At 52.9% G+C, this 12,842-nt stretch overlaps 1 protein-coding gene across 4 annotated transcripts in view; it reads left to right on the top strand.

The window, feature by feature from the left end:
- ACTN1 (actinin alpha 1) overlaps positions 1-12,350 on the top strand; it is a 97,963-nt gene extending 85,613 nt beyond the window's left edge. The window contains exons 12-22 of one of the 4 annotated variants that reach the window (XM_052646155.1): positions 676-826; positions 1,323-1,431; positions 1,929-2,069; positions 2,858-3,040; positions 3,315-3,449; positions 4,490-4,669; positions 5,420-5,566; positions 6,520-6,600; positions 7,102-7,167; positions 8,282-8,440; positions 9,923-12,350. In XM_052646155.1, the coding sequence (XP_052502115.1) occupies positions 676-826; positions 1,323-1,431; positions 1,929-2,069; positions 2,858-3,040; positions 3,315-3,449; positions 4,490-4,669; positions 5,420-5,566; positions 6,520-6,600; positions 7,102-7,167; positions 8,282-8,440; positions 9,923-10,081 (1,511 nt within the window). In that variant the 3' untranslated portion in view covers positions 10,082-12,350. The remainder of the gene's footprint in view (positions 1-675; positions 827-1,322; positions 1,432-1,928; positions 2,070-2,857; positions 3,041-3,314; positions 3,450-4,489; positions 4,670-5,419; positions 5,567-6,519; positions 6,601-7,101; positions 7,168-8,281; positions 8,441-9,922) is intronic. The other 3 variants (XM_052646157.1, XM_052646156.1, XM_052646158.1) reach the window with 3 other exon arrangements.
- Positions 12,351-12,842: the final 492 nt, after the last annotated feature.

Here is a 12,842-nt window from a genome sequence, read left to right as displayed (position 1 = left end):
TGTGCAGGCAAGGCCAGGTCAGTCTGTCCTGTATCAGCCGCTTCACAGAGCAGCTGGGGACCGTCATCTAACAGCGATCTGAGAGCTTGATTCTCATCCTCTTCCCTTTAGAGACAAAAATCCAAGAAATGCAAGCCTTAAAAGAGAGGGCAGTGCCCCTGATGCTTGGAGAGGGTGCTGGCTACTGATGGCTTATGTGCAGAGCACACTGGACAGGCTGCCCGCATTGGGTGTAATTGAGGGGCAGGTTCCCTGCAGGGCTGCTGGGGGCCAGCAACTGTAAGTGGAGAGAACTCTAAAGATGGGGTACCCCTGAGGAACTTGTTTTTCCCGGTTATACCACAGGCGTAGATCGTTGTTTCCTGCTGTTTATAAAGTTCATGTTATACCCTGACTGTCCACTTAGCCTGCATCGTCTGTACATCACCATTCCTGGTAGCCCTAGCACGCTCCATGAAAAGGAGTGACTTTCCCGCCCTCTGCCCCATCGCACATGTTCCGGCTGCATATCTGTTTTCTTGAACTGCAGATTAATTGATCATCGTATGGGGCACATCTGTCTCCTTGGGATATACCAGAAGTGGAGCTTCCAGGCCCTGAGGTAGGGGTGGTTGAAATCAAGAAGGTGGGCCTCCCAGCTCCTGCTCAGCCTTGTGCCTGACCTCTGACCCCCAGGCAAAGAGGCCATGCTGCGGCAGAAGGATTACGAGACGGCTACCCTCTCGGAGATCAAGGCCCTGCTCAAGAAGCACGAGGCCTTCGAGAGTGACCTGGCCGCCCACCAGGACCGCGTGGAGCAGATTGCCGCCATTGCCCAGGAGCTCAAGTAAGCCCAGAGGGCACTGTGGCGCTGTGGGAGGTGGGCTCTGGCCTGAAAAGTGAGCCGGGTCCTGGGGCAGGAAGGTCATCAATACAGAAGACGAAGAACGTCCTCGCAGGTGGGGAATAGCCTGTGACCCTCTGTCACAGGCCTTCGGTCCTTACCTACAGCCAGTGTGGGACCAGAGGGTAACCGAGTATGGCTCTGAGATCTCGCCTGGTCTTAGTGGCTTCCTGTCACTGGGCATTGCAGTCAAGGCTGGTGTGGCTTCCAGGCGAGGCTGGGACAAGGGCCTTTGGGGAGGATAACTGTTCTCCTCCCAGCAGTCTCCTGAAAGCCCGAGGTTGAGGGTGGGAGTAGGGGTCCTGGAAGTTCTTGAAGAAATGTGCACACTGGCCTTCCTGGGTCATGAGTGCCCCCACCCCGCCCCCTCCCAGGGAAAGGAGAGCAGGCCACAGAAGTAACCTGGGCCACCTGACTCTTCCTCTCTCCTCTCCTGCAGTGAGCTGGACTATTACGACTCACCCAGTGTCAATGCCCGGTGCCAAAAGATCTGTGACCAGTGGGACAATCTAGGGGCCCTAACCCAGAAGCGAAGGGAAGCTCTGGAGGTGAGAGCCCCTGAGGAGACGGAGACCTGCCTCCAGCAGCCCTGTGTGGCCTTTCTGCTTCGCGACTCCCTTTGCTTTGGGCTAAGAGGCTCCACTGGCTTCCCCAGACCTTCCCCAGGCCTGGTCTGACCATGGAAAGCTCATACTGGCACTGGACTTGACCTTTGCCCTGATGGAGATGCCCTGATCATATCTTCTCCTCCTCCTGATTTACTGTACTTGGACCAAGAGCCCCAGCTGTTTGAGAACCTTCCTGTTCTCCAAACCGGACTCTCTGGGGGCTAGGCGGGTGACTCCAGTGCGGGGTGGTCCATACACCCCATATAAAGAACCAGCACTCTGAAGAGTCTGTTCCGAGCTATCTGGTCCTTTCAGACCTGAAACTCTCTGGGCTAGCCAGAAAGATCTTAAAGTCTACTGGGTTTGTGGGGGGTTGTTGATTCTGGACATGACGTTACTAAGCACCTTCCCATCCCCATGCCATTTGGCACTCCCAGCGCACGGAGAAACTGCTGGAGACCATTGACCAACTGTACTTGGAGTACGCTAAGCGGGCTGCGCCCTTCAACAACTGGATGGAGGGGGCCATGGAGGACCTTCAGGACACCTTCATCGTGCACACCATCGAGGAGATCCAGGTGTGCTGCCGACGCCCTCGTCCATGGAGCTGGCTCTGCACAGCCCACACACTGTCCTTGCAGGGAGAGGGCTCAGGGTAGCCTCCCCAAGGATGTTCTAGATTTGAAAGCTTTGTGTTTTATTTGTTTTGACTCCGTAATATATGCGTATGGTATCAAATCTACAAACTAAAGAGAGTGTGCAATGAGTTTCCCTCCTAGCCTTTGTCCCCCAGCCCCCAGTGCCCCTCCCCAGAGGAGAGCAGGACACGGTCTCTGCATAGGCGAGCACATTTGTTTATTAATATGTTCTTCCCCCACTTTTTACGTAAAAATTAGCTTCTATTATATACTGTATCCTGAACCTTTATTTCTAACCTCATAATTATCTTGGAGCTCATTTCACTGCAGTAAACCATTCTTTTGTACAGCTACAGAGTGTTAGATGAAAAAGGTTTTGCAGCACAATGAGAAAGTATGTTGGAGAGGTCCCTTGAGCAGACCCAGGGCACCCCTTGTCCCCAACCTAACTATGGGGTGGTGACCACCCCAGGGAGATTGCTGCTGAAATCACCAGGCCTGAGCATGAAGCTGTGGCACCTTCCTGTGGCCAGCCCAGCCATCCTGGTTCTCAGCTGAAAGAGTCCTGGGTTGATGCCTCCAGGCCGCCCAGCTGGTATGGGCCTCTGGTGGCCCCTTCACCCACTTCTGCCCTGGGACCTGCAGGTCTTCCTTGGCTTATCTTGCCCATGGGAGGCACCAGTCCCTCCCAGTCATTGTGCTTCTTCTGCACGCCTGTCTCTTTCCAGGGACTGACCACAGCCCATGAGCAGTTCAAGGCCACCCTCCCCGATGCCGACAAGGAGCGCCTGGCTATCCTGGGAATCCACAACGAGGTGTCCAAGATTGTCCAGACCTACCACGTCAACATGGCAGGCACCAACCCCTACACAACCATCACGCCTCAGGAGATCAATGGCAAATGGGACCATGTGAGTCCAAGGGCTGGGTGGGGTGCTGGCAGAGCCAGTGTAAGTTTCAGTAGGGCAGGGATTTTTGTCTGTCTGTATTGTTGATTTTCATTGATTTCAGTGTCGTACAGTAAGTGCTCATTGTCCATCAAGCAAATGAATGAATTTCTAGAACAGGTCAATGTGTTCACTCCTGTTACTGCCTGGCCTCTCCCCTTCATGGCTCCTCCATTGCCTCTGATGTGGAGGCAGATGGCCGGCCCATCCTAATGTCCCCTGACCATTTCTGCCCCAGGTGCGGCAGCTGGTGCCACGGAGGGACCAGGCCCTGACGGAGGAGCACGCCCGCCAGCAGCACAACGAAAGGCTACGCAAGCAGTTTGGGGCCCAGGCCAACGTCATCGGGCCCTGGATCCAGACCAAGATGGAGGTGGGTCCCAGCATGGAAGGCAGGGCAGGGGCTTCCACCCTTTCCCGCACCATCCCAGACAGTCAGGCTTGCCCTGTCTCCTCCTGGACGGGAACTGTGGGCACTGTGGGTCCTGAACCCACAGCTGGCCCGCTGCCCCATGGAGGGTGTGGGACCCGTGCCTGCACAGGGACACCACATGAGACAGTCCCATGGGAGGATCAGTGCCTAGGTGACTGATTCGGCTTGCCCTGTGGTATGTGTGGTTGAGCTGGTCTCCTTTCCTCCTGAGTCATGAGCTTGGCCAGAAGGAGGTGATCTCCCCAGAGAGAGAACTGTGCTTTGGGCAAGAGTGAAATTCTTTGCTGTATTGTTGGACCAGGTATCAGGGTGATGTAGATAAGGAAGGAACACTGCTTGGGTTAGGGCGTGGTGTCCCTCTGAATTCCTTGAGGGCAGAGACCATGTCAAGTTCCTGTGTGCTTTCCTGGACCCCATCTCCACCTGCTTAGCACATTATGCATGGTGGTAGGTGCTCCAGAAATGCTTGCTAAGTTGAACTGAGTTGCCAGAAAGTGCTTTCACAAGCAAGGTGTGTTTATATGGATGAAAGACAGAGATGGGATTAGGCCTGGACCATGGAGACAGGTGGGATTGAGGGGGTGAGGCAGGCTTCCGAGGAACAGAACAGCAGGAGCATGTTCATTGAGAAGGTGAGCCAGGTGCCCTGAGGCTGTGAGGAACCCAGCTCAGTGGGAGAACTTCCCTGAAATGGATGGTAGTCAGGAACGGGCCTGGGATGGGAGTTTGAATGGCAGGTAGAGGAGTGAACCTTTAAGTTAGCAACTGACCTTGCATCCCCTTCCTGAGCCTGAGGGGTACCTGGGAGATGGGAGGTATTCATCTGGTGATAACAGTCAGTGCTGGTCAGATTCCTTTATGATGCTATTTCCATGCCAAGAATCATCAGAAGGGTTGGTCAGTGACCTGGGGGCCCCAGTCTCCACCCTGGGTGCCCAGAGTGCATAGGTCTCACAAGGGCCTCCTTTCCGGGTGAGCAGGAGATCGGAAGGATCTCCATTGAAATGCACGGGACCCTGGAGGACCAGCTCAACCACCTGCGGCAATATGAGAAGAGCATCGTCAACTACAAACCCAAGATCGACCAGCTGGAGGGCGACCACCAGCTCATCCAGGAGGCGCTCATCTTCGACAACAAGCACACCAACTACACCATGGAGGTGGGTACCGCCAGCCTTGCTCCCCTGGAGACGGAGCCCTGGATCCCCCTTGTGCTTCCCTTGGCTGGGGAAGTGGTAGTGGGGGGTCACCCATCATTCCAAGAAAACTGGTCGTATAGTAGGATAAACCTTAGCTTTTAAGTGAGAGGATCCTCGCTTTTCCTCCCTCCTGGAGCTCCGAGTCTTCGGTCTTCAGTGCCTTTTGAATTTCCCAAGGAGCTTGCTAAGAATGCAGATTTCCAGGCTCCGTCCCAGAATTTGATTCACTAGGTCTGGGATGGGACTCGGGTATCTAAATTTTTTAACCAGTACCTGGTGATTCTGAGACTGGTGGTCACCAGACACTGGTTTGGCCTCTGCTTTTTAAATGACCTACTTGTTTTGACCATGAAGGCATGGGTGTGGGGTTATAGAGTTGGATGTTCAGGGTATTACCCACTTTTTTGTCCTTTGATCTTCCCCACTGTCAATTTTGCCCTTTTTCCTGACTTGACCACGCTGGTCATTCTGGTCTCTGCTGTTCTGGGCAGAAACCATCACCCTTCTGTGCTGCCCCCTTCATCATCTGGGTCCTCTGTCCTGGTTTTCTGTCCTTGTCCTGGTTCCCCAGCGCCTGGTGACTCTGTTATTCCAGGCAGAAGGTCAGGTTTGATTGCACTGGCCATTTTGATGGTCAGGGGAGGGAGTAGGGAGGGGTGACCCAGGCCCGGGCCTGGGACCCCTTTGCTGACAGGCCTTGCCTGCCTGCAGCACATCCGTGTGGGCTGGGAGCAGCTCCTAACCACCATCGCCAGGACCATCAATGAGGTGGAGAACCAGATCCTGACCAGGGACGCCAAGGGCATCAGCCAGGAGCAGATGAATGAGTTCCGGGCCTCCTTCAACCACTTTGACCGGGTGAGCTCCACCCCTGCACTCACTGAGGGCAGCCCCGGCCCCAGGGCCCTGGAGGGCACTGCCCAGGGCATGGGCCCACTTCCTGGGCAAGTGAGGAGGAGGAGGGGTAGGGCGGAACTGCAGTCAGCCTGCTCTGACTCTCCACCACCCCAGGCTGGCCTCAGAAGCTGTCCAAGTGTCCCATGAGCATCCCTGCTTTTCCTGGAGAGAGTGCTCGTGTTGTGGGTGAAGAGAAGCCCTCAGACCCCTGACTCTTGCTCTCCTACCATGAGGAGTCACCCCCTGGGGGCAAGGCTGCCATAGCCTCGAGGGAGGGCCTGCTGTCCCTGGCTATGGGGACCATCCCCTGCCTGTGCCTGGGGACAGAGCAGAGCCTCCATCCTCCCCCAGCCCCGGGGGTAGCCTTTCGGACCCCTGGTAGAGGTGTCAGAATTACCAGAGTCCTCCTGGATTCTCATCCAGTTTTGTGTGGGCTGCCCCTCTCAGTGCCTTGGGGCTTTGTGGTGGCCACAGGGGGTGGGAGCATGGGCTTGGGTGCTGCCCACCACCCCTGCCTGCTTCACTGCCCTCCAGGCACCTGGGTGGATGGCGTCCTCCTGGAAAACCCTGCTCAGGGCATCGGGGCCAGAGGTGGGCTGGGCACTCTTCTGGGGGAGCTTCTTACCCCCATGGCTCACCATGCTTCCCTCCGGCTTACTCCCCCGGGGCAGGACAGCTGCGTGTACCGGGGAGAGAGTCCCCCTCTGGACCACGTCCGTGTGTCTAACCTTGTGCACTTTTATTTCCCTCCTCCCCCCGCCCTTCCACCCTCCACCTTCCCCATCCGCATGCCTTCGTCCCTGTCTCTCCCCACACACGCTACCCTCCACTGGGGCATGGCCCACCCCTTCCCCCTCACGGCCTCCACCTCCCTGGCACCGCATGGCTCGCTGGCTGGCGCACGGCGGCCCCAGGATCACTCCGGCACGCTGGGTCCCGAGGAGTTCAAAGCCTGCCTCATCAGCTTGGGTTATGATATTGGCAACGACCCCCAGGTACTCGCCTCCTGCATGGAGCACGCTCAGGGGTGGCGTCTGGGGCGAGAAATAACGCGTTTCTCCTTTTTTCTTTTCTCTCTCTCTCTCTGTCTGGATCTCCTTGCCTCCCTTTTCCTGTGGGCTGCGGGGCTCGTCTTCTGCTGTCCCCGCCTGGCCCCTGGCGGGCTCCTCCTCCCACTACTCCGACCTCTGACCTCTGCCCTCGGTTATCTTTCGTGGGAACCTGCACGGTGCCCACCTTCTTCTCTCCTCATCGCTCTCCATCCCGTGGACGGACTTTGCATCTCGCTGCTCTGTCTTCCTCCTTCCTATGGATATCTTCCCTGGATGTGTCTTTGCATCTCTTCCTCCTGTGTTCATCTCCCCTTCCTGACCGCCCCTGCCACCGCTCCCCAAAACCGTACACCTCGACCTCCCCTCTGGCCATCTGTGCCCTGTCTTCCTGGCCCTTGGCCGGCCCTTTCTCCTCCTTGTGTCTTGGTGCCCCTGGCCCCACAGAAGAAGACAGGCATGATGGACACGGATGATTTCCGCGCCTGCCTTATCTCCATGGGTTACAACATGGTAACGTAAACCCCACCCTCTGCCCTGGCAAGGGGCAGCCAGCCAGATGACCGGAGAGGCCGAGTCCTGGCCGTGGTGGGCTGGAGGCCCACCCATCCCTGGCGGGGCCTCAAGATTCTGGTCCATGGGGTGTCCTGAAAGGCTGGGCCCCAGCTGTGGGGCCTGTGTGCGTCCGGGAGATCTGGCCCTCTTGCCTCTCTCTGCCGGTTTCTCTTTTGATATTTACAATCGAAGTGAGCTTTTTGTTTTTTTGCTCCCATCGTGGATGGTGGGGCTGACCCCGAGGCTGCTGGGCAGGACTGTGGTGGGCACTCTGGGTGGGGGTTGTTTCAGCTCCATCTCACGTGAGGCCTGGAGAGTTCCACCTCTGTCCTGGTGATGACTTCAGCCAGGCATGCCGCCCCTTTGTTTGTTACCCCAAGCTCCTTCCCAACCTTCTCAGCTGCCTTGCCCTCATGTAGGCCTTCTGAGCAGGGCAGGGGCCTCAGCTGGGCAGCCTCAACTCCTGGCCTACCTTGCAAAGTCCAGAGCCCTTGGGCCTCCCAGCGTAGGAGCAAGGGCGTGGGCTTTAGAAGCAAGGGACCTGGGAATAAATCCCAGTTCTGTCATACCCTGCTTGGGGGCCCAGATAAGGAAGGTGTGGGGAATGCAGCCAGACCATTGTAACGGTTAAATGAAGCAACTCAATGTGAGTGCTGTGCCGTGTCTGACACATAGAATGTACAGTGTGGTGGAGGCCCAAGTTCATGTCTCAGCTCTACTACCCCCTGGCTGTGTGACCTTTGGCAAGTCACTAAGCCTGTCTGGGCCTTAGGTTTCTCCTCTGGAAACATGATGAAGATAATAAAATAAATAGCTACTTCATGGTTGTGAGGACGGTTAAATGAATTTTACCCAGCACTTCAAATAGAGCCTGGTGTATAGTATATGCTGAGTGGTAGCCAGTGCTGTCCCAAGAGGAGCACAGGCATCCGTAGAGGGTGGGAAACCGAGACGACTCAGGTTGGGTCAGGGGCCCCTCTGACGGCCTCAAGCACTCTGAGCCCCAGAGGCTTCAGGTCCACAGAGAGAGGGGACTGTGGCTGACAGGCCTGGGACTGGCTTTTCCCTCCAGGGAGAGGCAGAGTTTGCCCGTATCATGAGCATCGTGGACCCCAACCGCCTGGGGGTGGTGACGTTCCAGGCCTTCATCGACTTCATGTCCCGCGAGACAGCTGATACAGACACAGCAGACCAAGTCATGGCTTCCTTCAAGATCCTGGCCGGGGATAAGGTGGGTGTGCCGTGGTGGGGGTGCCACGCGGAGCTGGGCTGAATTGGAGGGGAGGTCATGAGCAGCTTTGCTGTTCCTTCTTCCCCCGCTGAGCCTCACGGCTGTCCACCTCTACCCTTTTCTGTAACATCTGGGCATCAGCTAAGAGGTTAGGACGCTGCATTAGCTGAAGGGAGTCCCCTGCCGTGGACACTGCATGTTGTACTTATGATGAGATACTGGTGATGAAGTGACCAGTGGTGGAGGGCAGTCCAGTCAGATGGAGTATGTGAGCGGGTGACGGAAGGTCAGTCTGGGAACTTAAGACTTCAGCCCTGCATCGGTCTGGGCACAAGCCATGGCGTGTGGATGGGAAGCAGGAAAGAAGCGTGCTTCTCATTTGTCTACCCTAGGCAGTCAGCTTCAGTTCTCCAAATCCCCCAAGTTCCCTGCACTGCCAGGCCCGACAGTGGGAAAGTAGGAGCATCCCAGGGGCTTTGGGGGCAGAGGGGTCTAGAGGTCAGAGTCCCTTCCTGTAAAATTCATAGGATAATCCTTAGGCCATCCTTCCTTAGCCAGCAGGGAGAGTAGTGTCTGAACTGTCTCAGTCTATGTTGAAGACTGAACCAACAAAGAGGTTCCTAAAGCTCTTATTTATATTCAGGGACACCCTGTTAGAGTCGCAGCACTTTGGAGCTGGAAGGACCCTCAGAAACTACCTCCTTGAAGTGACTCACTTGCTCGAGGAAGTCTCTGGGGCCCAGAAAGGGACTTTATATCTTGACTCTTGAAGTGACTCGAGGGCCAACCTCTGTCTCCTTCAGACTGGCTCCTTAGGAGACTCTGGCAGAAGTAGGGCAAGTCCCTGAACACTTGCGAAGCTGCAAGCTCCCCAAAGATGCAGGTTCCAAGTAGACTTTGATGGGCAAGCCCAAGACAGGGAGGAAGCAGACATCTCAGCCTGGGAACCAGATGGGCTGGGGGAAGGTTACGATATCTATCAGTGGCAGTGATGCCCCAAACTGGAGGCTCCTGTAATTTACGAGAATTGTGTGATCTCCTCAGAGCCCAGCTGAGCTGGGCGTGGGAGTCCTACTCTTATTCACCAAATATGGTGTTGCTAATATTGTTCCAGCCTGTGGTTGGTGCAGGCTAGAGAGATACACGAAAAGATTATAGGTGCAGTTGGCTCTTGGAATTACTTGGGAACAGGCTAAAGCAGTTACTGAAGTGAAAAAAGGGGATTGAAATGTATGTTATTTAAATATATATACACACATATAGATATGTACATGCCAGGGAATCGTACATATATAGATAACACTGATACATATGTGTCTGTATCATATAACTTGTCATATCATTTATTTATTTACACATATGCCTGATACAGGTATGTGTAATGTACATGTTGGAATGGGGGCGGGACAGGGTACCTCACCTCCTGAGTGAGGTTCCCGACCTCCGGGCTTTGCGGCCGCCCTGAGTGCATTGTTTCCGCAGAACTACATCACGGTGGACGAGCTGCGCAGAGAGCTGCCGCCTGACCAGGCTGAGTACTGCATTGCGCGAATGGCCCCCTACACCGGCCCCGACGCCGTGCCCGGTGCTCTGGACTACATGTCCTTCTCCACGGCGCTGTACGGCGAGAGTGACCTCTAACCCGCCCCGCCCGGTCCACGCCCCCGCCCCGTCGCTGTGCGAGCCCCACCCTGCGCCTCCGCTGTCCCCCCTCTCCCGCCCGGGCTTGGTTTCACGCTCTGCCTCCAGTGGGCGAGCTGGGACCCGTGTGGCATCCAGCCTCCCTGCCCGTGAAGTGACAGTTTACAAAATTATTTTCTGCAAAAAAGAAAAAAAAGTTACGTTAAAAAAAGTAAAAAAACCAAAAAAACCACATATTTTATTATACAAGAAGTATTTTTTTCTCCACCAGACTTAAATGGAAAAGAGGAAGAATTAACTATTTGCACCGAAATGTTTTGTTTTGTTGTGACATAGGAAAATAACCAAGCACAATGTTCTATCCATCCTTTTTATCCATTTTTTTTTCCTTTCTATCTGTTCCATCTGCTGTATTCATTTCTCCGGTCTCTTGTCCACCTTGACGTGGGAGTGGGAGGTGAGGGTAGGGGGAAAGCTTGTCAAAAGGCACATTGGTGCATGTGTGTTTGCTAGCTCACTTGTCCATGAAAATATTTTATGATATTAAAGAAAATCTTTTGAAATGGCTGTTTTCTTAAGGAAGAGAATTTATGTGGCTTGGCTTCTCATTTTTGAAGTCCAGGGGTGTATGTAATTACCTTCTTCATCAGCACACACTTTTTGCCCCCAAATACTGCCTATTAAAAATGGTCAGGACAAAATTGACAAGTGTGGACAACTTTGGTCCTATTTGACACACAGTGTTAAAGCAGCAACACTCCCATGTCAGTTCTTTGCTCCTTGCTTACTGTTTTCCAAAAGAGTGCATGGGATCAAGGATGGTGTGGGGCACCTGTACCACCCCTCATATGCTTTTGACCTTGGCACATTCAATCTTATGCTTCTGTTTCGTTTTCAAGAGGAGAATGTGGTTTCCTCACAAGGCTCCTATGCGTTGAAAATAAACCCTACTTTTGTTTCTCACATCATCAAACAGCTCTGTGACATCTACATGCCCTGGTTCCTTGTATTTTTGCTGCAGGAGACACTCAGGAAGTCATCTCATCCCCTACTCTTCAGACTCTCCTGTAGACAGCAGCTGTCCAGCCTCACCTGGGAGGCTGTTGGAAATGCAGGCTCTCAGGTCTACCCCAGATCCTCTCGTTAGAATCTGCCTTTAAACAAGGTCCCCAGAGGATCTATGTTTCTTTTGATTTTCCCTCCTTGCCTCTTTCCTCCTCGAGGCTTCTACTCACAGTACAGGCAGCGAGGACTGCCAGTAACGGAATCAGTAACAGTGCAGTGATTTAGAGACATAATTTAGCAATGGAAGCTGCAGGTCTGTGTTCCAGTTCTAACTGTGTCAAGGAGTAAAGCAGTTTCATGCAGCAATAACAGGGAGTTGAGTCTGTGGAGTCTGATGGTCAGAGTTCAGACCTACAACTGCCATTTCCAAAATGGATAAACTGGACACTACAGTTCTCTTATCCACTAACAGGGAATAATAGTGCTGCTGGAAAGTTGATGCTCTAATATATAGAACTCCTAAAGTATTAGTGCATATAAATGTTAGTTGTGGTCAGTCCCACTTTAAGTTTTAAGGGATTCGCTTGAAGGATCTCTTTAAAAGAGAACTCTTAACATGATATAAGTCCCCTCATCTAAGAGGACTAAGACCGAAATGGGACTTACTGAACTTGGGCCAGAGATGACAGTTTTCCAGTGTAAGCCCCATTTGTCTAGGAATTAGTTTCATGAGTTTCTGGAACACCCACTGCCCTGGGAAAGAGGCAAGGCTATTCGGGAGAATGGACGTGAGGAGAGGTTGGCTTTTGCTTTGGGAACCGTAACAGCAGGTTTTCCCACTGGCTGGCAGAAAGCCATACCTGCTCAAGGTAGGTCTGCTGTGATGGCAGCTTGGTGGGGAAGACTGTGGTTTAAGAGTTGAGGAGAAGGAAATTGTTCCAACGAGAAAGTTTCCTAAACTCAGGGTGTAAGTGCATTAATAAGCCTCAATTTTCAGGGACTTCCCTGGTGGTCTAGTAGTTAAGACTCCAAGCTTCCACTGCAGGGGATGTAGGTTCGACCCTTGGTCAGAGAACTAAGATCCCACGTGCTGTGCGTCATGGCCACAATATTAAACAAAGCCCCACAAAATCCCCCTCAATTTCCAGAGGTATGATCAGTCTTTAAAAGAATGTTGTAAGAGTCATTTGAACAAGGTGTGTTTATAGAGTTATTCCACAGTCTTCAAGGGTTTGAGTTTCTCAACGTTCAAGGGTGCTTATGTGTGCAAACGACTATAATTTTCAATCCATTAAAGGTAAAATCTTAAAATTTCATTTCTCAAGCTTTTAAGTGCATCATGGACATCTTGTTTTATTGATGATGTAATTTTTCTATGAAAATAAAAACACTTTCTGTGTCTTAATCATTCATACATCATAACAGATTTAATCCTCCAGAACAACCCCGTTTGCAAACTTTGTTAAATCCCTTTAAATATTTTAAACATATTAGCAAGTTTTAATCACTCTTTTCAAGACATCAGACTCCCAACCCAGGCAGATTCAAATCCAAGCTGCAGAGTTTCACTCAGCACAAAGCAATTGGAATATTATAAATGCAGTAAATCAGGTTCCCTGGAGCAGTTCAAAGCTGTTTACTAACAATTCTCTTAGACCTCCAAAATTGAAATTACACATCTCTTTTCAGTTACATATTGCAGATGAGAAGTCACAACGCTGTTATATGCTGGGTTCTTTCATGTGTTCAGTCACCT

This window comes from Budorcas taxicolor, chromosome 10 (assembly GCF_023091745.1).
Source record: "Budorcas taxicolor isolate Tak-1 chromosome 10, Takin1.1, whole genome shotgun sequence".
Classification (NCBI taxonomy): domain Eukaryota; kingdom Metazoa; phylum Chordata; class Mammalia; order Artiodactyla; family Bovidae; genus Budorcas; species Budorcas taxicolor.
Note: the sequence above shows the minus strand (reverse complement) of the source record. Positions and strands in the feature narration are given on the sequence as shown.